The sequence below is a fragment of the Pantherophis guttatus genome, chromosome 1, assembly GCF_059756535.1.
Source record: "Pantherophis guttatus breed Tessera chromosome 1, ASM5975653v1, whole genome shotgun sequence".
Taxonomy (NCBI): Eukaryota; Metazoa; Chordata; class Lepidosauria; order Squamata; family Colubridae; genus Pantherophis; species Pantherophis guttatus.
The window spans coordinates 333,759,605-333,787,039 of record NC_142063.1 but is presented as its reverse complement, the minus strand read 5'-3'; the positions used below and the strand labels follow the sequence as shown (position 1 = coordinate 333,787,039).

Below are 27,435 nucleotides of genomic sequence, written 5' to 3'. Positions count from 1 at the left end.
GAGTTACAACAGTTCATTTACAGTGACCGTTCGAAGTTACAACGGCACTGAAAAAAATGACTTATAACCGTTTTTCATACATGACCATTACAGCATGCCCATGGTCACGTGATCAAAATTTGGATGCTTGGCAACTGAGTCATATTTATGACTGTTGCAGTGTGTTAGGGTCACGTGATGACCTTTTGCAACCTTCTGAGAAGCCAAGTCAATGGGGAAGCTAGATTCACTTAACAACCGTGTTACTGCAGTGATTCAAATGGGGCAGAATTCACTTAGTAAATGTCTCACTTAGCAACAGAAATGTTGGGCTCAATAATGGTTGTAAGTAGAGGACTACCTGTATTTAAAACAGCAGAATTACCGATTTTGCACAAATAATCAGAATGTTGTCACAGGAGTCAAAGCTAAATAATGAACTACAATAGTGGCCAAAATTGTGAAAACCTTTTGGGAAAAGTGTATTTTTGAGGTTTGATGGCTAATAACATGACTTTTTTTTTTTTTTTTGGAGTTTCAAGATAATCCTATTCCACTGCTGGAATGGCCTGGGAATAGCCCAGACCTTAACCCAATTGAAAATCTATGGAGCCGATTAAAGAAACTTGTTAGTCAGAAGTGACCCAGCAATAAAACCCAGTTAATAGAAGCAATCATTCAATCTTGGTTTCACATTATAACAGCTGCAGAACTCAAAGACTTGGTTCACTCCATGGGAAGACATTGTAAGGCCGTAATTCATGTTAAAGGTTACCCAACTAAGTATTAACTGATACTTGGTGATAATTTTTGTATATCTCATTTTTCCTACATGTTTCAATTTTCTTCTTCATACTGTAACTGCTATTCTAATAGCAAATCCTTCATAAAAGTTATTGCATTACATTCATGATTAAATTATCTTTCCATTGATATATAATTTTATGGTACTACTCCAAAAAAAAAAGTGGTGTTTTTAGCTAGTTTTAGAAAATACACTTTTCCCAAAAAGTGGGAATTTTGGCCACTACTGTATATGCTAAATGCTTCCCAGCGCATAGACACACAAATGCAAAAATATGGCCCCTGTTGATAAAGGACTTGGAAAGACTTCCAGACACTGTACTCTTCTCACACACAAACATACACACCCCTTGTTTAAACAGTTTCCACAATTTTGGCCACTACCGTACATGGTTCTACCATCCAGAAAACAACAAAATATTTTTCAAGTAATTAATAATTGCATAACAAATCCATGTTGTTTTCTAAAGTGGATTAAAATATCTACAACCTCTTGCCATTAGGGATGTTGAAAGTGGATGATCGACGTGACCCAATTATCTACCCTTGGTTTCAAGCAGTGATTCTTAACCTCTGCAACTTTAAAATGTGTGGACTTCAATTCCCAGAATTCTGGCTTGGGAATTCTGGGAGTTGAAGTCCACACATATTAAAGTTGCAGAGACTGAGAACGCTGATTTTAAAAGTAGGTGTTGCAGTTGTACGCATGACTCCATTTTGAGTAACTGTCTAGAATCATAGGACGTTCTATGCCTCAAACAAAGGGGCAAACAGGATATGCCCACTTTAGAGCTATTGAAATCTACTATAGTAAGTGAATTATGGATCCAGTAGATCAGGGATGTCAAACTCAAGGCCCGTGGGCCAGATCCGGCCCACGGGGTGCTTAGATCTGGCCTGCGGGGCCGCCGTGGAAGCAGCAAAGAACCGGCCCGCGGTGCCTTTGCCAGCGAAAACAGAGCTTGGGAGCCCATTTTAGCTGGCAGAACGCTTGGGCCACCACAGACGCCCTCGACACGAGTGATGTCAAGCTGGCCATGCCCGCCCCAGCCCCCCCCCCGAGATCAAACACAACCCTGATGCAGCCCTCAATGAAATTGAGTTTGACACCCCTGCAATAGATCAATAGAGAAGATCTATTGAAATCATCTTTGGTCAAGCATGGACCATGATGGAATTTTCAACTTACAGATTTAGCACACCAAACATTTTACACATCTCAGACTAAACTTCACTAATGAACACGTGAACTAAAAGGAAATATGAGAACCATGAACCATACCAGAAATAGCCATAAAAGGGGGAATAAGACACCAGAAACTGACTTTACCTTCTCTTCTTGATCACTGTCGCTGTCACACTGAAAGAGAAAGGAAGAGATTACCTTCAAAAACAATCCACAGATGTCGAAAGCTTTCTGTGTTAAATGAAAATTCATTTCAAGGGAATAACCTATAGAGGTATAATCTTCCAGAACACATCAAGTTTTTCCGCAGGGTTGAAAATGGCCCACCCGGTGGAGGGCCACAGCATGTCTAACTAATACCAAATACAACCTCAATTACATGGAACAAGTCTGTCCTCCATTCAAGGTCAACATTTTCCCTACGTGTTGGCCAAATTAGCTAGACCAGAAGAAATCTCAGCATCTAACTGACCTTGTCTGGGCATGGAAACTAAGCAGATTCAGGCCCAGTTAGTATTTGGATGGGAGATTATCAGGAAATGCCAGGGCTGCAGATTAGCTTGAAAAGTCAACAAACAACAACACCCTGGAAAAAGGCAATGCCAAATAACATAGCGTTGCAAAGAAAACTGCATAGATGTGTTCATAAAGATCCTGAAGTTGAGTTCAGCCTAAAAGGGGATTGGACCAGGGTGAGATTCTACTGGTTCGGACCGATTTGGGTGAACCGGTAACTCTGACAATCAGCTGGGAGTGAACCGGTTCGTTCCGACAATTAGATGGGCCTGCCTGCCCCTGTGCTTTACTGACCTATATCTTCTCAGCTGATTCATGTGGCAGAGCGGATTGCTGCACCTCAGCTGTGTTACTCCCCAGCAGTAATGTGGAAGTTAAGTTTTTGTAAAACTGTGCACACGCGCACAGCGTGCGTCAGGCACATGCGTGCGCGATCACGGAACCAGTTGTTAAACCGGCAGGATCCCACCACTGGATTGGACTCTACATTTTCTATAGCAGATAGGAGGATAGTTCACTGTCGTAAATTGTAAATCTTTACCGGTAGTTCTCGATTTACGACCACCATTGTTAAGTGAGTTTTGCCCCATTTTACTTTCTTGCCACAGTTGTTAAGTGAATTGCTGCAATTGTTAAAGTTGGTAACACGGTTGTTAAGTGAATTGGGCTTCCCCATTGACTTTGCTTGTCAGAAGGTCGCAAATGGGGATCAGAAGGGACATTGCAATATGAGTCAGTTGGCAAGCACCTGAAGTTTGATCACGTGACTGTAAGTCACGTGATCATGTGCAGACCGTAAGTCTGCAAAGGTCTGTAAGGGTGAAAAATGGTCATAAGTCACTTTTTTTCCCCCAATGCTGTCGTAACTTTGAATGGTCATGAAATGAACTGTTGTATGCTGAGACTACCTGCAATGATTTTAGTATGCATACCAATAAGGCTGCAACAGAGACTGATTACTTATTTTATAATTTCAAAATAATGTCAACTATAAAACACTGCTCAAATTAATATGGTTATGGGATAATTTTAAGATGAGTGACTGATCCATCCATCCATCCATTAATTTCAAAGAACATTATATGAGATGCATACAGTCATGTGGAAAGGAACTTGACAAGTCTTCATAGAATTCCTAAAGAGTTCCCCAAACATTCTTATCAGTGGTGGGTTTCAAAAATTTTTACTACCAGTTCTGTGGGCATGGCTTGGTGGGTGTGGCATGGCTTGGTGGGTGTGGCTTGGTGGGTGTGGCAGGGGAAGGATACTGTAAAATCTCCATTCCCACCCCACTCCAGGGGAAGGATACTGCAAAATCCCCATTTCCTCCCAAATAGCTGGGACTCGGGAGGCAGAGAATAAATGAGGGCGGGGCCAGTCAGAATTTTTACTACCAGTTCTCTAACTACTCAAAATTTCCGCTACCGGTTCTCCAGAACTAGTCAGAACCTGCTGAAACCCACCTCTGATTCTTATCAATCCTGCAGAATCCTCAATACATGATCAGTTATTTTTAAGTGAGAGAAAAAGGAATCACTGTCCTAAAATTCATCCTAAAGTGGAGGATCTTTCCCAGTTTAATGCTGCAAGGACGAGGACAGCAATAGCAATTAGACTTATATACCACTAGTGCTAAGTGCTACACAGAGGATTAAGAAGACATTGGGATTGTCTGAAGTGGTATAGGGTTTCCTGCTTGAGCCAGGGTTGCATCAGAAGTTCTCCAAGGTCCGTTCTGACTCTGTTATTCTGTTATCTACCTACTTCCAGTAATTCCAGGCTGGCCTTTTTTGTATATTACAAGGACATTCTAATTTTTAATTGCTCCATCTGCAGATGAGGCTAGGAAGAGTCGCCAACGCGGAGGCGACCACATCACCAGAGGAGTAGGAGATGGAAGCAGGAGGGAATGCCACGGTCTTTTTGCTTATAAAATTATATTTGGCATTATGAGGTGGTCTTTTTTTATCAGTCCTAATTCCTTTTATTGGCAAGCAATCACTCTGCTTTAACCGGTGGTAAGGCTGTTGAATTTTGATCATGTAATATTGGGACATTTCAGAAGCCATGAAAATATCTTCCTGGGTCTGACGGATATTTCCCTAGACTTTCCAAAGGCAATCCAACTGCTTTAAAATTAAGCTGTGTCTCTTCCTAGAATTCTTTGCCATGACATTAAATCACTGCCTTCTTGTGATGCCAGCTAGTACATGTCGGTGAGTGTGTAAGTCCGTGTTGTGTTCTGAGCTGCACAGCTTTAACTGGGGGAAAGGAGCGAGTGTCTTTTTTTTCCCCCTGCCATCCACCCAACCCATAACTCATTAGATCTCACTGTGAAGCTAATCAACACCATCTGAATTTTCGCATGCGATGTTATCTTGCGCTGCAGTGATGCTGCAGAGAACGCTGGAAGCAATACAATCCCCAGGAACCACCGTTTCTACTGCCAATATATTATGCTTTCCTGCCTTTTCCGACAGTCCAGTTCTAATTTCAAGGTCCACTTAATTCTTCCATCAAATCATTACTGCTATACCCAGCAGCACCTTCTCTCCAGAGCTAAGCATATGGCAAAGGACCGAGGCCGACTGGTTTCCATTATGGAATCAGAGCTGGTGCCAAGCTGATTTTAAAGGGAAATAGGGGAGGGTATTTGTTGGTGTGTGTGTGTGTGTGTGTGTGTGTGTGTGTGTGTGTGTGTGTGAGAGTGAGAGAGAGAGAGAGAGAGAGAGAGAGAGAGAGAGAGAGAGAGAGAGAGAGAGTGTCCCAAATGTGCTTTTGTAAAAGGCAACTGGACTTTCTTTGTTTTTCTTTGAAGACGTTTCGTTTCTCAGCCAAGAAGCTTCTTCAGTTCTGAGAAGTGAAACTTCTTCAAGAAGTTTGAGTGGCGCAGCAAACTAATGCTACTGTTAAAGGTAGTATTTAGCTTCCAGCTGCCTGCAATTACTGCCAGTTCAATTCTCCCCAGGCTCAAGGTTGACTCAGCCTTCCATCCTTTCTAAGGTAGGTAAATTGAGGACCCAGTTTGTGGGGGCAGTAAGCTGACTTTGTATAAAATATGCAAAAGTATGAAGGCTATTGCTTAACGCATTGTAAGCCGCCCTGAGTCTCCGGAGAAGGGCGGCATATAAATCAAAAGAAAAAGAAAAAAGAAAGAAAAAAAGAAAAAATAAATTAAAAAAAAGAAAAACCAAAGAAAGTCCAGTTCAGTGATGGGTTTCCGAACCGGGGCGAACCGGTAGCAACGGCGGGAGGCTCCGCCCACCCGCCCGGATGTCATCACAGCCGTTCTGCACATGCACATGAGCGCCGCACGCGAGCGAAGCAAGTGCCGCACGCTAATAGTTCCAAACCGGTAGCGAAGTTAAGTGAAACCCACTACTGGTCCAGTTGCCTTTTGAAAGAGCACTTTTGGGACAACCATGACCTCGATGACTGAGAATCTCCACAGACAGACAGACAGACAGACAGACAGACAGACAGACAGACGATGTATGCTACCTCTTTTTCCCTTCTGACTGATGGCTTCATGACTTGGCCAAGCCAAGGAATCGCCAAGAAGGTCCAGCCGAGTTACACAGAACTTATGGGGGTGGTGTGTGTGTGTGGGAGAGAACAATTTCCATTTGTATCCCTGGATTCTTGCATTGACCCACACATTTCACCGATTTCACTCTCAGCATGGTTGAGCCATGCTATTTTATAACTTTCTCCTTCAGAGCCGGCTGCCCCAGCGTCTGGCACAGGAAAATAAGGCAAAGGAGCCTTATACACTATAGAAGCTCATACACTATAGAAAAGCAATAAACGCACTCAGCAAACCATCATGCCCAACTTGGCATCTCTGAGAAAGGTCGACAGAAACGCCCATGGCTACGAAAAGACATTCTATTCTGAAAACAAGATGATCTATGTTAAATTTATGGGGTGTCACATTCAGAAGACACAACCTTCTCCCATCACAGGGGCTGACATTCATAGGGGTTTTTTTGTGTGTGTGACAAAGATGGAGAGATGCCAACATCTGTTTTTGGTTAAATTTAATTGATTTTAATTGGGATGTTTTAAATTGCGGTCAAAATATTTAATTATTTTTAAACTGTTTTTAAATTTTGTATGTTCTGTTTTATTCTGGCTGTTCACTGCCCTGAGTCCTGCTGGAGAAGGGCGGTATACAAATTAAAACAAATAAATATATAAAACATAGATTCAAAACAGGAGTAGGCAAAAAAAAGAACCCCCCCCCCAAAAAAAAAAGAAAAAGAAAAACCAAGGCTTAGAGACAAACAGATTCAGGCTGATCCACACCTGTCAGTCATTGGGGGGTGGAAGGAGGAGTAGGTGGAACAGCCTTTTCTGTGTTGTGAAAACTAAATAAAAAAGACCATGTAGATTTTGCCAAAGTAAGTTTAGAATTACATTTAAAATTGTAGCGGAAGCCGAATCAAACGCTTACTTTCCAATTTAACATATTTACCGGACCTGTTGGGAGGAGGACTTTTATTTATTTATTTTTATTTAATCCATTTCTAAAGATGCCAATTCACTGGAATTGGATGGCCATGTACATCTCCTTTGAAAATTTCTACTTATTTCGAGTTTGGGACTTGAAATAAAGAAGAATCCCCCAATTCAGAGGTGGTATTCAGCAGGTTCTGACCAATTCTGGAGAACCGGTAGTGGAAATTTTGAGTGGTCCGGAGAGCTGGTAAATACCACCTCTGACTGGCCCCGCCCCCATCTATTCTCTGCCTCCCGAGTCCCAGCTGATCAGGAGGAAATGGGGATTTTGCAGTATCCTTCCCCTGAAATGGGGAGGGAATGGAGATTTTACAGTATCCTTCCCCTGGAGTGGGGAGGGAATGGAGATTTTACAGTATCCTTCCCTTGCCATGCCCCCATGCCACGCCCACCAAGATACGCCACACCCACCAAGCCACGCCCACAGACCCGGTAGTAAAAAAAATTGAATCCCACCATTGCCCCAATTCTTGAGTTTCTTCTATCTTTAGTTGAAATAATCTCATCCTAGCTGGGCAAGAGCTTATTTTTCTGTCTTGTGAATTTCTGGCCAAAATCTGAGCTGGCTGAACTGGTGGTTAAGTGCATATTTTGCCATATGAACTAAAGCTGGCCTCTCCGAGTGTGAGAAAACTAGCCTCTGAAGCCACATACACTTCAGTGCATCTTGCAAGGCAAAAAAAAAAAGTCCCACTTTCATATTTCAAATCCATTTATTGTTGACATCTGGCATCTTCTCCAGCTGGGAGTATGCTGTTAATGTATCTTTGCCTCCTTCTCTTTCTCGCTCTACAAGAAACGTAAAGAGACTCCAGGGCAAACCCTGGCCAACCTCCTGGAATGCTTTGCTGGGTTGCTAACGATATCCCCCTGCATCTCTTCTCCTAGGACAAGCTGACAGTTTAGGAAGAGGGCAAAAATGAGATTGGAGCAGCACCATCTGATCTCCTCCTTCTGAAAGGAAGAGGGGGAAAAAAATTGTTTCACCGCTGAAAGGAGGGAGAAAATTCCACACGCCAACTTCCTGCATCAACGTAGCAAGGTTGATCATAAAAAGCCTGCCTGGTTGAATCCACTTATTTATTTTCATTTATTATTAAATTTATTCATATAGAGTAGAGTAGAGTAGGGTAGGGTAGGGTAGAGTAGAGTAGAGTAGAGTAGAGTAGAGTAGAGTAGAGTAGAGTAGAGTAGAGTAGAGTAGAGTAGAAGAGAAGAGAAGAGAAGAGAAGAGTTGGAAGGGGCCTTGGAGGTCTTCTAGACCAACCCCCTGCTTAGGCAAGAAGCCCTATACCACTTCAGGCAAATGGTTATCCACAATCTCTTCTTAAAAACTTCCAGTGTTAACAGCCTTTGTCAGCCTGTTCTAAGCTGTTCCGTTGCGGCAGGTGTGAGTCTGGGGCCATGTTTAATAGCAATAGCACTTGGACTTACGTTCCACTCCATAGTGTTTTACAGGCAGTCCTTGAGTTACGACCATAACTGAGCCCAAAATTTGTGTTGCTAAGTAAAACAGAATTAGTCAAATGAACTTCGTTCCATTTTACGATCTTTCTTGCTGAACAGTTGTTCAGCCAATATCTGCAGTTGTTAAGATAGCAACATGGTCGTTCGGTGAATCTGGCTTCCCCGTTGACGTAGAAGCTCACAAAAGGTGATCACATGACCGCGTTTATTTAGGATCCCCATTTGCAATCCCTTCTTCCTTCTTCCTCCCTATTCCCTCCCTCAACGAATCCCGTGGCCTCGTTTTATTTCAATGCAACCTTTATCGTGGCCTAATTCACTGAGCGTGACCTTCTGCGAAGCCTTTGGGATATGGCATTTCTCTTTTGCCTTTTGCTAGGGATCATACAGGAATGCCCTTCTTTGTTGATTAATGGCATTTTCACCGGCTAAAATAGCTCCCAAGGAGTCTGTATATCGGATGATTTTTATAAGTATTATCATAGTCGTCCTTATCACCATCACTGTTCCCAGTCCGAAAGAAAAGAAGCCAAAGGAAGCAGGAGGAACAGGGTGGTTGGAAGTCCAAGACCTAAAGTTAATACTAGAATTCTTATAATGGTCTTATACTTGCTAAGACCTTGCCTAATAGGATACACAATGGGAAAAGAAATTAGGTTAGTAGAATCAAAGGAAGGAACAAATTTGAATGAAAGGCACAAATGCTAAGCAAGAAGTTCCAAAGGTGCTTTTTCAAAAGGCAACTGGACTTCCTTTGATTTTTTTCTTGAAGATGTTTCACTCCTCATCCAAGATGCTTCATACAACCCAACGATTCTATTAAGGTTTAAAAATAATATATTTCCTAGTTTGGTGGGGCTTCCTGGCATGATAGTAACAACAAGAACAACTTCTTCTTCTTCTTCTTCTTCTTCTTCTTCTTCTTCTTCTTCTTCTTCTTCTTCTTCTTCTTCTTCTTCTTCTTCTTCTTCTTCTTCTCCTCCTCCTCCTCCTCCTCCTCCTCCCTCTTTTCTTCTCCTCCTCCTCCTCCTGTTCCATCTTCCTCCTCCTCCTCCTCCTCCTCCTCCTCCTCCTCCTTCTTCTTCTTCTTCTTCTTCTTTTCCTCTTCCTCCTCCTTCTTTTCTTCTTCTTCTCCCCCTGTTCCATCTTCCTCCTTCTCCTCCTCCGCCTCCTCCTCCTCCTCCTCCTCCTCCTTCTTCTTCTTTCTTCTTCCTTCTTTCTTTTTCTTCTCCTCCTCCTCCTGCTCTATCTTCTTCCTTCTCTTCTTTTTCCTTTTCTTCTTCCTCCTCCTCCCCCTTCCCCTCCCCCTCTCACACAAAATGAAGAAAATGACAGCAACTGAGATTAACAACAGAAGTTGTTTGGAGGGAGGCTACAGCCTTGCCATCTAATGACGTCTTTGGAGAAGGAACAGTTAGCCCAGACTGCATTTTAGCATCATCCATTTGCTTTCTAGGAATGGTGCCTTTGTGCTTGGCAGACATTCTGTGAATGCAAAACCTGCCTCTCCCTCCCCCACCCCGATCCATAACAGCCTTCTTCTGAGAATGCCCATAGCATGATTTTAAACATCTAAATGTGCCCTTCAAAGGCCATAGACCTAGCCATTGGCAAATGGCTAATGGCAACATATCAAGCTAAATTTCATATTCATGATGCACCAACTAACAAAAAAATATAAAGCATTAGGAAGCAATGGAATATTTATATTTGCTTCCTATTCCATCTCCAGACCATTATGTGTTCACTACCAAACTAGCAAAATGTCATTTGGGGCTCGTAAGACATGGTTTCATTTTCGCAGACGTATTCGCATTCAAAAGTAATTTTTCATTTTTCTTCCTTGGAGATAGTTCAGCTGCTGCATGATTTTTATTTTTATTTTAATAGCTAGAATAATGTTCTACCTGGTATGCCTTTGAAGCATTATATCATTAGCTGCAGAAGTTACGTCTGTATCGGCATTTTATACAGAATGTGTGGCGAGGGAGTAAACAAAGCCACCAGTGAAGGGAACTCACAAGGGTGTGTATCCGTGTGTATGAGCGTGTCAAAAAAGTCAAGATCATGGTCACAATCTCAGGATCAAAGCTATGTCCCTTTTTACATGCAATGAAGCACGTTTATTAATTTATCAAACTTGTATGCCATCTGTCTCACCAAAGGCGATTCTAGGCATCTTACAGACATTGAATAAAATGCAAAATTAAACACTAAAACAAGAAATAAAGGTCCTAAATCAAAAAATGTAATTAAAATAAAAGTAAGCAGGATGGAAAGGAAGGGAGCAAAGTGCCCACAGAAAGGAGGTGGGGTGTTCTCTACTCCATCAGACACCTCCAACGGGCTGCATCCCTATTAGGGACCTGAGCTAGTTGGCATGGCCATATCTTCAAAGGCCTTTCAAAAGACTAAAAGGGTGGGAGCAGATCTGATCTTGGGAGGGATTAAAAGAAGGGGAGCTTCGATTGCGCAGTTGTGATTGTCATCTTTTTTGGCCATGTCATGTGGGGGAATTCACTGGAGAAAGCAATTATGTTGGGAAGAGTTAGCGATAGAAGGCTGCCAAAGAATACAGCGGCTAGACACCATCAAAGTGACATCAGCCAGAGCACAGAAGAATTCAAAGAAATAGTGCAAGACCAGAAGATGTGGAGAGACCTGGTCCACAGAATTGCCAAGAGTTGAACACAATTCAATGATATCATCATCATCATCATCATCACCACCACCACTATCATCATCATGATTGATTGTCATCTTGCCATTTTTGTTTTCATCCAACAAAAGAAGTTGAATTGAGAAGACCGGTGTACAAAATTGAATATATAATAATCCTGATTTCAGCTCATCGTTCCTGCTATTCCTGAGATTTCAAGTAACGGGGTTTAATTCAAAACAACAACATCATGCCAAGTTGAAGCATGCCTGTACAAAAGAAAGAAGGCTCTGTATCGCAATGAACACCTACAATCTTGCAATTTATCACTCAATGCAAAGCTCAATTGGTCTTCAGCTTGATTTGTCATTCTCTTTGTTTCATGTCTGGGATTTAGTATATTGCGAAAGCCTATGCTATTTACCTAGTTTAATGTACTGTAGGAATCCAGAATGGAAGCTAATTCATTATCCAATTAATGTTTTATGGGAATGCAATCTAAGAGAACAATTCTATCAATTGACTTTTTTTTTAAAAAAAAAAATCACATTAAGAACTTGAAACCCAGTATGGTATCTAGGAAATATGTGGCACTATGACAAGACAATTTTCAATCATGCAAGTTCACTGGGTAACTCTGGTGAAGTGGTGAAGATGCTAGACTAGGAACGGGAAGTGTCAGATTCTAGTCCTCTCCAAGTCACTGGTGGAGTTTGGGCCAACCCAACCTATCACACAAAGTTGTTGTGGAAGAAAAATCAGAAGGGATCACTATGAGGTCTTTGGTGCTCTCTGAGCTTGGTTGTTTTTTTGCAGACATTTCATTACCCAACTAGGTAACCTCATCAGTGCTAGAAGGGAGTGGGCTTTGCTCTTTGTTTATATACTAGTGGGTTGCCTTGTCAGTATAGATGGGCATTTTCTTGTTGGTTCCTTGATTAGGCTGTTGTTTACTACTAGTTGTTTGTTTGAGTTTGTAATTCTTTGATTAGGGTATTTTTTTACTATTTAATTGTTGGTCTAGTGTTAATCCTGATGTTAATCTCTGTTTATCTAGATGCTAGCGAAGAGATAATAAGGAGCTAACAATGTGTCTCCAAGAAAACAACCAAGTTCAGAGAGCACCAAGGACCCCACACTTCAACCCTGAGCTACAAAATATTCTCTTCTATAGGGAGCACTATGAAAACCTTATTAAACTCTAGAGTGAAAGTCAGGAGAGACCAAAAACCAAGGCCAACCACATGGCACACCTGCCATACATCAAAAACATTTTGAAAGCTGTAGAACACAGCTTCCGAGATCTGCAAGTGGGCATCACATACTTCCCAAAGGCTACCCTACAAGGACAAATTATGCATTGTAAAGATTGCTGGGAGCTGGGAGAGACTTCCAATGTAATCTACCGAATCCCCTGCATGGACTGTCCCTGTGACTATGTAGGACAGACATAGAGAGGAAGCTAAGCACCAGATTGCAAGAACATAAGCGAGCGGTCAGATGAGAGACCCAAATTCATTGATAGCCTCATAGAGCAATGAACAAGAACATTCAACTTTGCAGTTACTAAGATTGTTGGACAAGCATGCACAAAAACAGCCAGGAAAGTGATTGAAGCCTGGGAAACGGACCTCTCATCAGTCAACAGGAGTGCTGATTTACCACCAGCTTATCAAGTACTTAGAAGGCGAGGACTGGGTAGCACAAGCAAACAACAGCCAATGACTTAAAAGCCAGTCATCAATAAACCCCAATCAGCATCTAAGAAGCCACATACAACAGGCACCATATAAATACCATACACAAAACAGCACACATTTCTGCTAGAGAAAGGTTTTTTGAAGATGGGCTCCAGCATGAGTCCAAAATCTCGGAAGACAAAATCTCTGGCCCCGATGATCGACCCAGATTGGATCAGGCAGCATTATCGTAGGACACATACTGTATATTCATCTTCATTTGTGAGAGACATCAATAAACAAAAAATAACTCTATATAAGGTAAAGATAAAGGTTTCCCTTGCACATATATGCTAGTCGTTCCTGACTCTAGGGGGCGGTGCTCATCACCATTTCAAAGCCAAAGAGCCAGCGCTGTCCGAAGATGTCTCCATGGTCATGTGGACGGCATGACTAAACGCCAAAGGCGCACGGAACACTGTTACCTTCCCACCAAAGGTGGTCCCTATTTTTCTATTTGCATTTTTTACATGCTTTCAAACTGCTAGGTTGGCAGAAGCTGGGACAAGTAACGGGAGCTCACCCCATTACGCGGCATTAGGGATTCGAACCACTGACTCTATGTAGCAGTGATGGCTAACCTTTTTGCCATCACGTGCCAGGAGGAGGGGGTCGTGTGCATGCGTGCCCACACCCATAATTCTATGCACCCCCCATGGATGAGCGCATGACCTCCCCCCGACTCCTGGCACGCGATGGCCCGTTAGGCCCGTTTTTTTCTCTTACCTGACTCCAGAGCCTCTCTATGAGTCTGGGGAGGGCAAAAACAGCCTTCCCCACCCCATACCCTCTGGAGGCCAGAAACAGCCCATTTCCCTCCCCAGACTCATAGAGAGACTCTGGAGCCAGGTGAGAGAGAAAAACGGGCCTTCCCCACCACCACCCAGGCCCTCCGGAGGCAGGAAACAGCCTGTTTCCCTACTTCTGGTGGGCCCAGAAGGCCCAAAAACCAGCTGGCTGGCATGCACATATGCGCTGCAGCTGTGCTCATGTGCCCACTCATATGGCTACGTGTGCCACCTGTGGCACACATGCCATAGGTTCGCTATCAAGGCTATATATCAGGGGTGAAATCCAGCAGGTTCTGAAAGGTTCTGGAGAACCAGTAGTGGAAATTTTGAGCAGTTCAGAGAACCGGCAAATACCACCTCTGGTTGGCCCCAGAGTGGGGAGGGAATGGGGATTTTGCAGTATCCTTCCCCTGTCACCCCTACCAAGACACACCACAGCCACCAAGACATGCCCACAGAACCAGTTGTTAAAAAATTCGGATTTCACCACTGCTCTATATATAATGGTGTAGAAGAAGTCAGAGGTTGCCTTTAAAGTCAAAGCATGTGGTGGGTTAAACTAATGCATAACCCTCCCCCCTGACATTTCTTTTCTCTCTTCCATCCCCACCATGTTGCGATCCATTTAAAAAAAAAAAATCACCCTGAACATTTGCTTCTTTCTTCTCCTCCCGGGAAGCCAATTGCTTTGATTGCAGCGATACAAGACCGCGGAGATGGCTTGCCCTTGCCTGCGAAGCAAATGGAACGTGCTAATAGAACTTATCACATTACCCGATGCAGAAGTGCCATAGCTCATTACTTTAAGATAAAGGGATATCATTGCGGACGGGAAGCAGGATTGACTTTCGAAGGCCCAACTTGATGATGATTTAATCAACTGCTCTCTTTCACTTCTCATCTCCGCGCCTGTCGGTTTCGCAGGTGCGGTTAAATGAGACACTCCGAACGGGAGAAGCAGGGAGAGAGATTGCCGTCATTATTTCTCCCGAAAGGAAGTATGCAAATCCTCGACAGGCAGATTGCGTTCATAATGGGCCCCGTAAAATATAAGGGGCACACTTGACAGGTGAGGGCAAGTTATTTGTACATCTTTAAAAGAAAGCAACTGTCCTCGTTTAAACATTGAGGGCTTAAAAAGGGAAGTGGGCGAGGGAGGAAAAACAGCTAGAAAACACCGTACACTGCAGAGGGGAATGGAGAGGGAGTCTTTGAATGCCATGTTATGATGGAGCCAACTGAAGCATGAGTGTATGGCCTTTCGACAGATCTGCCATGCAGGAGAAGAGCAGGCTGAGCTGGAAGGTGGAGTTAAATGCGTCATCAGTTTGGAGTCATTGCGTTGCCACAGGAGAACCAAGTCCAGCCTCCCATAAATTCTGTTGACCTTTATGTAGTGCCAATGTAACATTTGAACCAGGGGTGGGTTCTACTTACCTTTACTACCGGTTCGCAACGGGACTGTGCACGTGCTTCTGCACATGTGCAGATCACCAATGATGACATCATGGCGGGTGGGTGGAGCTTCCTGCTGGTTTTATTACCGGTTCTATAGAACCAGACCGAACCGGGAGCAACCCACCACTGATTTGAACATTAGTTGACCATATTCTTGTGTGTAGGGAGCAATAATAAACACTTCTCTGCTTTGAAGTCAATGAATACTCCTGGTTATTTGCACCTGACATTACAGTGCTGAAAATGGGGGGGGGGATAATGTAAGAGACACCCTTTTTTCCTGACCTTGAATTGATTCACGTACCATAGAATCATTGAATGTTAGAGGTCAATGTTCTATTGAGATATTATAAAATCATAGGGTTGGAAGCAGGGGTGAAATTCAAAATTTTTCCCTACCCCTACCAGTTCTGTGGGCGTGGCTTGGTGGGCGTGGCAGGGGAAGGATATTGCAAAATCTCCATTCCCTCCTCTCCTGAGGAAAGGATATTACAAAATTTCCATTCCCGCCCCACTCTGGGGCCAGCCAGAGGTGGTATTTGCCGGTTCTCTGAACTACTCAGAATTTCCGCTGCCGGTTCTCCAGAACCTGTTAGAATCTGCGGGATTTCACCCCTGGTTGGAAGGGACCTTGAGCTCTTCTAAACTAATCCCCTGCCCAGGCAGGCCATTCCAGACAAATGGCTGTTCAACTTTGCTTTCAATACCTCCAGAGATGGAGCCAACATTACTCCAGGTCATTCATTTTAACTTCTGACTCAGTGGGAAAACCTGGAGTTTCAAGACTCTTACAAATACACCATGCAAATAAAGCTTCAAAAAATGCCAAGCAACTTGCAAAACAGTTTGTTCCAGTGCTAAACAGTTTTGCTATTGTTTGTTCATTTATTTATTCATTTGATTTAGATACCATACAGCTCTTAAAAGGCTCTGAAAGACTTAAATACATGCAAAAAAACAAAACAAACCCAAACAATAAACAACATGCATGTTGGAAGATTAAAAGAGCCAAACATACCACAAACTAGCCAAAATGAACAAATGTTTGGTGTCCATCCTAATCCCAGATCTGGAAGCAGAGTGACATTTTAATGACCTTTTGAACAGTTGTTGAGTGAGAGCAATATGAATCTCTGGGGGGATTCTGTTCCAAAGGGCAAGGAACCCAACAGAGAAGTGATGCTTGGTCATGGTAGAGGGCACTGTTTAATTTAAAGGACTTGGAATTTACCCAATCTTCTTAATCTCACTAGAAAGTAGAAATTGGAGATAGAAAGTCCCTTAAATAGCTAGATTCTATGTCAGGGGTGTCTAAATTGGCAATTTTATGACTAGTGTGTTGTGGTCCGCCAGCAGCCTGCAGACCTCGCAGAGGAGTCGGAAAGTGAGGAGGCTGGGGAGGTCAATGGCCCAGTCCTAGAGTCAGGAAAAGGCCCAGACGAGGGCTCTGCACTGGAGGCAGAGATGGCCAGGGCCATCTGGGAGCGATACGCAGACTCCGGAGCCTCCAGAGGCGGACAGCAGAGAGGCAGAGGAACAGGAGCCTGTTCCTAGTGCATGCATGCGAAGAGCTGCCAGAAGGCAAGAGCAGCTGAAGCAAAAAGGACGACTCAGAAGTAACGCCAGAAGATGATTGGCCACTCCCAAAAGGCTTAAAAGAACAGCAACGAGCCGTTGGGTTCTTTGTAGAAAAGCAACATTGATTCCAGTGCTTCTTGTCAGTGTCTCTTGAACTTTGTGGGGGTTTTGCCAAGAAAAGACTTTGGCAGGTTGCCAAAGACATCAAAGGTTGGTGATAAGGCCGTAGGACTGGTTATGAAGAATTTATTTTGGACTCAGCTGAGAATGAATTATTTTAATAAAATAAGTTTGTTGAGGACTGAATTGTGTTTGGTAATCACTACGTGGGTCTCGGTCACAACATAGTGGACTTCATGGCTGACTGAGAAATTCTGGGAGCTGAAGTCCACAAGTCTTAAAGTTGCCAAGGCTGGACACCCCTATGCTTTATAGGCAATAATTAGCATCTTGAATTGGACCCAAAGATCAAGGGGTAACCAATGCAGCCCCAGAAACAGGGATGATATACATGAGGATAATGTGACACCCCCACCCCAATGCTTGTGAAATGCAGTATTTCCATCAAGAGTAATGAGTTGAGCAACCATCTGAAGGACCTAGGAAAGGGGACAACTGGCACACCAGGTGAATCTGTATAAAGCCTCCCCCTGGTCACAGGTGCCAACTGCTCCTTGACCAGGTACCACAAATCCAGGTAGACTCCCAGATTGCAAGCCTCTCTTTTAATGGGGAAGTGCAACTCCATCCAAGAACCAAGATGAAATATCATCAGTTCCAAAATGCTACTAAGTCTTGTTCAGACGGAGCCTGAATCTAATTCTCCCCAATAATATGTAAAGAAACTCCAGATGCAAGATCAGAACTTCGACAGCATCAACAGACTGAGTGGACGGATCCAACCAACAGATGACTTTGCCAGAAGTTTCATGTAGACAATGAACAGAAGGGGTGGAAACATCAAGCCAGTGGTGAAATCTGAACCGGCTTGCTACTGGTTTGCTGGCCGCGCATGCGCACTGCGCAACAAGCACACACTGCGCATGCACCTGCTCAGTTCGCACCAAAAGGAGGCTTGGGAAGGTAAGTAGAACAGCGAGGGAGGAGAATCAGCTGTGGCGAACAATCGTGGAAACCATTTTAAAAAACTTTTTTAAAGCATTTTTTACCACCGGTTCGGGCGAATAGGTAGTAAAAAATGCTTTAAAAAAGTAAAAAAAAAAAAAAAAGGCTCGGACAATCTCAGCTGTGCCGCGCGATCATCCAAGCCCTTTTTTTTTTACTTTTTAAAAGCATTTTTTAACTACCTATTCGCCCGAACCGGTAGTAAAAAAAAATGCTTAAAAAGAAAAAAGTTCTGACATTCAGCTGAGTGACACGCAATCATTGGACCTTTTTTTTTTTTTTACTTTTTAAAGCATTTCTAACTACCGGTTCCAGAGAACCGGTAATTAAAAAATGCTTAAAAAGTTAAAAAAAAAAAAAAGTTCCGACGATTGCACGTCACTCAATTGATCGTCGGAACTTTTTTTTACATTTTTTTACTACTGGTTCGGTGAACCAGTAACATTTTTCTACCAGTTCGGGCGAACCGGCCCGAACCGGTAGCATTTCACCCCTGCATCAAGCCCTGAGGAACCCCACTAGGTAGGAATGGGACATTTTTTAAAGGAAAACCTTTTTCTCCTCAATGGTAAAGGGATGCCTACTGCTAAACAAAACTTAAGAATAATTTATATTTATGATTCAGATCCTCCTCATAAGCAGGAGCATCTGAAAATCATCTCTGATGATCCACAATGAGGTTTGGGTGGGGATTAATAGGTTGTATGAACACAGTCAATGAAAGGGCACCAACCTCTTCATTATTCAAGAACTTCTAGATGCTTACCAAAATCCTGCCTTTCTTTCCTATCTATACAGATTTCTAGTAAGAAATTACAGTAGTGGCCAAAATTGTGGAAACCTTTTGGGAAAAGGGTATTTTTGAGGTTTGATGGCTAATAACACCACTTTTTTTTTTTTTTTTTGAGTTTCAAGATAATCCTATTCCACTGCTGGAATGGCCTGGGAATAGCCCACAACTTAACTCAATTGAAAATCTAAGGAGCCAACTAAAGAAACTTGTTAGTCAGAAGCGACCCAGCAATAAAACCCAGTTAATAGAAGCAATCATTCAAATCTTGGTTTCACATTTTAACAGCTGCAGAACTAAAAGACTTGGTTCACTCCATGGGAAGACGTTGTAAGGCCGTAATTCATGCTAAAAGTTACCCAACTAAGTATTAACTGACATGGTGATAATTTTCGTATATCTCGTTTTTTCTATATGTTTCACTTTTCTTCTTTATACTGTAACTGCTATTCTAATAGTTATTGCATTACATTTTTGATTAAATTATCTTTCCATTGATATATAATTTTATGGTACTACTCCAAAAAAAAAAAAAGTGGTCTTATCAGGTAGTTTTAGAAAATACACTTTTCCCAAAAGGTTTCCACAATTTTGGCCACTACTGTACCCAAGAAGCAGTTGCCGGTCTGTTAAAAAAGGACACGAGAGAATGAAAAAAGATATAATTGCCAATCTACAGGAATACTCCAACTCAATGTTCCTATTTAATCCTATCTGGAGGTTGGCTCATCTCATATTCGCTACCCAAGCCTAGATGACCATCACATTGCCACACTTGTTAGAAATAAAAAGTGTAGAAAGTTGAAGTGGTTTCTAACAATAGATCTCTGGGAGGAAGATGTAATTGCCTTGATTTGATGCTTTGAATTATTCTAACAACTTCCCCTAGCAGCGCTAGTAATGGAAGCAGCTCCTATCCAGCTACAGTAGATGAATCAAAAGCCTCTTCTAGCATTTTACAATGACTCATTGGAGGCCCCAGAACTGGCTTTTGTGAATCTGCAAATGGGGAAGACATTTTTGATGATCAAAATTGCGGGAGAAAACCATCCGAGTGATAGTTCAGTCACTTCAAGCACGACGGGAATGGGAAGCTGATGCATCTCATCTGCATCGTTTCCTATGTCACACGCATGTGCTGCTATGCACACAACAGCTGCATAAAATGTGTGGTCTAAAAGCAGAGGGTATGGGGTTGAGCCATTGATGTTAAAAGGAGAAATGGAAAGACAAATGGCAACCAGGCAATCAAAAGAGATTTTGCTCAGGAATGTAACAGGGGCAAATCAGGTTAGTCTTTCTGTATTTTTTTGACCAATACTAGTTCGGTTTAATACACGTTCAAGATCTGCTTTTGAATTCCTTTTCAAAGGAGAGGGATATTTTGGAGAAATGCACATAGATAGAGAACAATGCACACAGGATTTACAAAATGGGCAGAGAAGAAGAGGTGATATTCAGCCGGTTCAGACCGGTTCGAGTGAACCGGTAGCTCCGACGATCAGTTGGCCCTGCCCACCCACCCCCGCTCTATCCTGTCCTTTATTTCCTGCTTTGTGGCTCATCTCAATCGCATGGCACAGCTGATTTCTCTCCCCCCCCTTGCTGTTCTACTTACCATTGCTGACTTGGAAGGTAAGCAGATGAGCTTCTAAATGCTCCATTTTCAGCGCTGTGTGCAAACACCTTAAGCATACACACACGCAAAGCACGCAAAGTGCGCGCTCACCGAACCAGTTGTTAAACCAGCAGCATCCCACCATTGCAGGGAAGATATGAATGCCCTGTTTCTCATTATTCAAACTTTTCTTCAGGAGTTTCTTGCCTCCTTTGCATATTAGGCCTTGATAAAAAAATTCCAAGGAAATCAGGATACAATTAGCTAAAACATATAAAGAACGGTTGTTAGATACTGGGTATGTCTAGTTTAATGAAAAGAAGGACTAGGGGAGACATGATAGCAGTGTTCCAATATCTCAGGGGCTGCCACAAAGAAGAGGGAGTCAAGCTATTCTCCAAAGCACCTGAGGGTAGAACAAGAAGCAATGGGTGGAAACTAATCAAGGAGAGAAGCAACCTAGAACTAAGGAGAAATTTCCTGACAGTTCGAACAATTAATAAGTGGAACAACTTGCCTGCATTCAGAAGTTGTGAATGCTCCAACACTGGAAATTTTTAAGAAGATGTTGGATAACCATTTGTTTGAAGTGGTGTAGAGTTTCCTGCCTGGGCAGGGGCTTTGACTAGAAGACCTCCAAGGTCCCTTCCAACTCTGTTATTCTATTCTATTCTATTCTATTCTATTCTATTCTATTCTATTCTATTCTATTCTATTCATGGAGCATTTGTAGTAAGAGCGTCACTAAAAGTCTTGCCCTTGAGACCCTATTGGAGTTGCTCCTTTCCCTGAAGAAATTTAGAGATTTTATTCCAGCCATCTCCTCTGGCCACACGCTTGGAAGGTCATTTGTGTTGGTCTTAATCTGGATAGACAGTCTTGGATAAATTTGCTGGGGAAAATTAGAGGATAGGCTGCCTTCCTCCACCAATTATAAAGACACAGAACACAGTGCCCACTTCCGTCTGGGAGATCTTACTCATGACTTAGTCACCTCCTGTTGAAATTACATCGGGCTACCAATAAGGCAAGAAAAAATAATATTACTGATTAGACAAAAAACAAAATGCACAAGTACAATATATGTGGTACCTCGCTCAATAGTAGTAACTGTGAGAGGGATCTTGGAGTCCTAGTGGACAACCATTTAAATATGAGCCAGCAATGTGCAGCAGCTGCCAAAAAAGCCAACACAGTTCTAGGCTGCATAAACAGAGGCATAGAATCAAGACCACATGAAGTGTTTATACCACTTTATAATGCCTTGGTCAGGCCACACTTGGAATACTGCATCCAATTATTGGTTGCCACAATATAAAAAAGATGTTGAGACTCTAGGAAGAGTGCAGAGTAGAGCACCAAAATGATTAGGGGACTGGAGGCTAAAACGTATGAAGAACGGTTGCTGGAACTGGGTATGTCTAATCTGATGAAAAGAAGGACTAGGGGAGACATGATAGCAGTGTTCTAATATCTCAGGGGTTGCCACAAAGAAGAGGGAGTCAAACTATTCTTCAAAGCACCTGAGGGCAGGACAAGAAGCAATGGGTGGAAACTAATCAAGGAGAGAAGCAACCTAGAACTAAGAAGAAATTTCCTGACAGTTAGAACAATTAATCAGTGGAACAACTTGCCTCCAGAAGTTGTAAATGGTCCAATACTAGAAGTTTTTAAGAAAGAGGTTGGATACCCTTTAAGAGCCTTCAGAAATTGTAGCTGATCCAGAACGAAGCAGTACATTTGGCATTCAGTTGTATACTCATTGGTTTCCAGTGAGCTTCTGAGGGCAATTCAAGATGCTGGTTGTCACTTATAAATGCCTACATGACATAGAACCAGATTATTTGTAGAACTGTCTGTTTCTAATCATAGAATAGAATAGAATAGAATAGAATAGAATAGAATAGAATAGAATAGAATTTTTCATTGGCCAAGTGTGATTGGACACACAAGGAATTTGCCTTGGTGCATATGCTCTAAGTGTACATAAAAGAAAAGATATGTTCATCAAGAATCATAAGGCACAACACTTAATAATAGTCATAGGGTACAAATGATACAAGCAACAAGATTACAGTCATATAGTCATAAGTGGAAGGAGACGGGTGGTGGGAACGATGAGAAGATTAGTAACTAGTTTGACAGTGTTGAGGGAATTATTTGTTTAGCAGAGTAATGGTGTTCGGGAAAAAACTATCCTTGTGTCTAGTTGTTCTGGTGTGCAGTACTCTATAGCGTCGTTTTGAGGGTAGGAGTTGAAATAGTTTATGTCCAGGATGTGAGGGGTCAGTAAATATTTTCACAGCCCTCTTTTTGACTCGTGCAGTATACTGGTCTTCAATGGAAGGCAGGTTGGAAGCAATTGTTTTTTCTGCAGTTCTAATTATCCTCTGAAGTCTGTGTCTGTCTTGTTGGGTTGCAGAACCATCCCTGCTCACTCCACCAAAACTACCAAAAATGATGTTATTTCCGGTCTCTTCTATCAAGCAATGTCATCTTACTGTCATAGCTTTCCTGTTGCAGCACCTGCCCCGTTGGACAGGATCCTTTCTGGAGATTTGGATGGTCTCTACTTTAATGCTAGCCTAGCATTAAAGACTTGGCTATTTTTCCCAGGCATATGAACCAGAAAGTTGAGAGAGCTCTCCTGGTTGATTGCTTTTATTGTTATTGCTTTTTCTACCCTACGTTGGGAATCATTTTGTGACCTTCGACATTTGTTTTCTGGATTGCTGGTGCAATTATTGTAGATTTTACTTTGTATGCCATTGCTATGACGCGGGCAGCCTTATAAAATGTATCAGTCAATCAATCAACCAATTCCAGGTATGGCATTTGATTAAGCCTTCGGAGAGATGACCTTTCATAAAAATTGGTTTCAAATAGAAAGCAGGATTCTTTTTACCGGATATTTGTGGGTCCACCTAAGCCAGGGGTATATTCTGTGCTTATTTGCACTCTAGGATACTCCACTTTCTGCTCGGTAATGCAATCTGTGTAGGTCAGAGGTGGGGAACTATGGTCCTTTTATGAATTGTGGACTTCAACTCCCAGAATTCCTAAGCCAGCTGCGTATTGAAATTGGCTAGAAGAAAGTGGAGTATCCTAGAGTGGAAATGACCATAGAATATAGCCCTTCTGTCTCATGCAGTCTAGCCTTTGAATGAATACACTCAATAAAAGTCCCAAAGGTTTGTTTGTTTTTTTTAAAGCAACTGGACCCTCTTTGTTTTTCTTTGAAGATGTTTTGCTTCTCATCCAAGAAGCTTCTTCAGTTCTTAGGTGAGAAGCAAAACAGCTTCAAGGAAAAGCAATGGAAGTCCAGCTGTCTTTTGAAAAAGCACCTTTGGGACAGTGGTGAAATCCATTTTTTTTTACTACCAGTTCTGTGGGTGTGGCTTGGTGGGCGTGGCTTAGTGGGTGTGGCAGGGGAAGGATACTGCAAAATCTCCATTCCCACCCCACTCCTGGGGGAAGGATATTGCAAAATCCCCATTCCCTCCCCACTCCTGGGGGAAGGATATTGCAAAATCTCCATTCCCACCCGATTCTGGGGCCAGCCAGAGATGGTTGCCAGTTCTCTGAATTACTCAAAATTTCCGCTACTGGTTCTCCAGAACCTGTCAGAACCTGCTGGATTTCACCCCTGCTTTGGGACAACCATGACCTGGATGACTGAGAATCTCCACAGACACCCAATGAAAGAAGATCCCACCGCTTCCCTGGGTGATTGCTTCAACTACAGGTAATCCTTGATTTACAACAGCTCATTTAATGACCGTTCAAAGACGGCACTGAAAAAAGTGACTTATGGCCATTTTTAACACCGTTGCAGCATCTCCATGGTCATTTGACCAAAATTCAGACACTTTTGCCAGCTGACTCATATTTATGACGGTTGCACTGTCCCGGGATCATGTGATCACCTTTTGCGACCTTCTGACAAGCAAAGTCCATTGGGAAGCCAGATTCACTCAACAACCATGTCACTGCAACTTAACAATTGCAGTGACTCACTTAACAACCATGGCAAGAAAAGTTATAAAGTGGGGCAAAGCTCACTTAACAAAATGTCTCACTTAGCAAGAAAAATTTTGAACTCAGTTGTGGTCGTAAGTCGAGGACTACCTGTATTGAACTGCTCTTTACATTAGGACGTTCTTCCCCCCCCTTTCAACCAGACTTTTATCTGCTGAAAATCAAGTCCACAGACATGGTTGTTGTCTGCTTTGTTTGCTGGAAAATTCACCAAAATGTCTCAGTGCATATTTGGGGAAAGAAAGATACCAAGGAAGAGAGAAAAAGAAAAGCACAGGATGTTAGGACTACTTATGTTTAGGGGAAACACGAACAGGAAAAAAAAAAAAAAAGACCAGTCATTTTATTTCAATCATTGACCAGCAAAAGAAGTTATTATAGTTGCAGGAAAAATAAAATTGCACAGAAACACGCCTTTGCACAATATTGCATGTTGAGGAATCGTGCACGAGATGAAGCTTTTTGGGAAAGAAATGATTTACTGGGGGGAAAAATGGTGTGAAATGATACAGAATCATATGCAGCAGCAGCATTTTTAATGAATTCTCAGGGAAACCACCTATCTCATTTTCAGAATACAGGGCATCCACAGAATATACAAGTAATCTTCAAATTACGACCGTAATGGAACCTTGCCCATTACGCTCATTAGTTGTAAGCATCATAAAAAAGTGTCAGTCATGTGACTGACCTCATTTTATTATGTTTTTTATGTTGGTCATTAATTGAACACCATAGTCATTAAGCAAAGCCATTGTTTCACTATGGTAGAGCTTTGCCAAAAACCAGAAGTGTTACTTTTTGGCAAAACTATCCTAAAACATGACCGTGGGACACTTCAAATGGCCATAAATGGATGCTTTGAACAGCCATAAATGAAGCTGTATTACTGAGTGTCTGCAGTTCGGTCACACATGACTAATGTGTAGCCTGATGTGCAGCCACATGACTATGCGGGAAAGAGAACCCATTGCAACTTCAGATTTGGGCTGTAAATCTCCTTTTTCAGGTAAGTCCAGGGGTGAAATCCAGCAGGTTCTGACAGGTTCTAGAGAACCGGTAGTGGAAATTTTGAATAGTTCAGAAAACCGATAAATACCACCTCTGGCTGGCCCCAGAGTGGGGTGGGAATGGAGATTTTGCAGTATCCTTCCCCTGGAGTAGGGTGGGAATGGAGATTTTGCAAAAAGAGCCTTGGTAGTACAGGGGTTTAAGGCACCCTGTTATTAAGCTGGTTATTAAGACCAGCTGCCTGCAATTACTGCAGGGTTCGAATCTCGCCAAGGCTCAAGGTTGACTCAGCCTTCCATCCTTTCTAAGGTAGGTAAATTGAGGACCCAGTTGTGGGGGCAATAAGCTGACTTTGTATAAATATACAAAAGGATGAAGGCTATTGCTGAGCACATTGTAAGCCGCCCTGAGTCTTCGGAGAAGGGCGGCATATAAATCAAATTAAAAAAAAAAAAATCCTTCCCCTGGAGTGGGCTGGGAATGGAGATTTTGCAGTATCCTTACCCTGCCACATTCACCAAGCCACGCCCACCAAGCCACGCCGAAAGAATTGGTAGTAAAAAAAAGTTGAATTCCACCACTGGGTAGGTCGTAATTAAGCAACCAGTCATAAGTCGAGGGCTAACTGTTATTTTTTAAAAAATCAAAATGGCAACCACAAAGGCAAAATCAAAGGTAAAACTGTCATGGCTAACGTCTTGACTTGTTTTATCTGACCTGCAGACATTCCTACTTATCTGCTTTAAGAGTTCCATGTTTTGGGGTTTGTTTGTTTTTTTAAAAAATACCAAGCTCCTAAGAAGTAATTAGACGTGTGTTCACGCAATGGAATATGTAGAAATATGTCTGCTTGGAAAACGGATTTGCATACCAATTGACCATTTAGTGCTGTTAGATTTACAATAATCCTAGCTTTCTTTGTGGTCATGCAATTTAAATTATACATCATCCCCGGATGATAAAGGCTGCCATAAATAATAAATAACAAAATAGATCACAACAACACAAGTAATGAATTATAAAGCAAGGAAAGTAGTGGGTGGGAAAAATAGGTTTTATAGGATCAGGTCTGACAACTGAGTTGTTTACTCGCATTATTACAGTGGGAATCAGACAAATGAAAATGGACATCTAAAACCCATCCGTTGCATTATATTAAATCACTCTGTCTACACATATTTATATCCAACCCAAATTTATTTAAGATTTGTGATGTGGGAGTATATGGTATGCCTATTCTCTTTTCCTTTCTGGGACTTTAAAAATGCATGCTTTAAAATTTTACTTTGATGTGCATCCACCTTAAGTGTCCATGATCCTATCAATGACCCTGTTCCTGAAAAGATGTACTATCAAAGAACACAATTTTTTTTTATCCCATGCTGTTTCTCTAGATCAAGATGAGCATCCTTTTTTGGTAACTGGGTTAGATATACACTTTTAAAATGCCAAGGGAGTGTTAGAGGTAGTCCTCAAATTATGACCATTTGTTTAACATCCATTCAAACTTACAACAGTGCTGAAAAAAAAGTTACTTATATCCTTGCGGTTATGATCATCATAACGTACCCACAGTCATGTATGAAAATTCAGCCATTTGGCAACCGGTGTGTATCTATAAATATAAAAGTGAAATACCCACTCATGCATCATCATGAAATCTCCAGAACCATAAAGCCTACAAATTTGAAATTTGGCATCTTTGTTCCTCTTGGCTTCTAAGTGCTTGCTAAGAAAGGTTTTATTAGCATGCTTTGATGCTAAGGAATTAGACGTTCTACTCCCCCTCCCCACCTGAAAAGAACTCTGTTCCAACTGCCACTTGGGTGTGGCCAGCGCATGACTCATCCGGCCTGCGGGCTGGAAGTTTAGACATTCTACTCCCCCTCCCCACCTGAAAAACACTCTGATGCTAAGGAGTTAGACTGAGGGAGAGAAGGGGATAAGATAGGAGAGGCCTCTGTGGGGCAAACCTGAGGGAGAGAAGGGAAGAGGAGAGGCCAATGGTAACTACTCAATAATTTTCAAGGTGTAAGTGTCGATTTATCAAATCCGATCACATAGTTTTATAGCGGGGCACAGGTATCCAGCTAGTTTGGGATAGTTACAGCATCCTGGAGTCACATGAGTTCTTATTCTGACCTTCCCAGCCAGC

The 27,435-nt window shown here is 42.3% G+C and overlaps 1 protein-coding gene across 16 annotated transcripts in view; it reads right to left on the bottom strand.

Annotated features, from left to right (window-relative positions):
* The window catches only part of AUTS2 (activator of transcription and developmental regulator AUTS2), a 1,102,353-nt gene that overhangs the window by 330,220 nt on the left and 744,698 nt on the right, over positions 1–27,435 (bottom strand). For all 16 annotated transcript variants that reach the window (XM_087889442.1, XM_087889478.1, XM_087889448.1 and 13 more), the window contains one exon: positions 2,114–2,143. In XM_087889442.1, the coding sequence (XP_087745568.1) occupies positions 2,114–2,143 (30 nt within the window). The remainder of the gene's footprint in view (positions 1–2,113; positions 2,144–27,435) is intronic.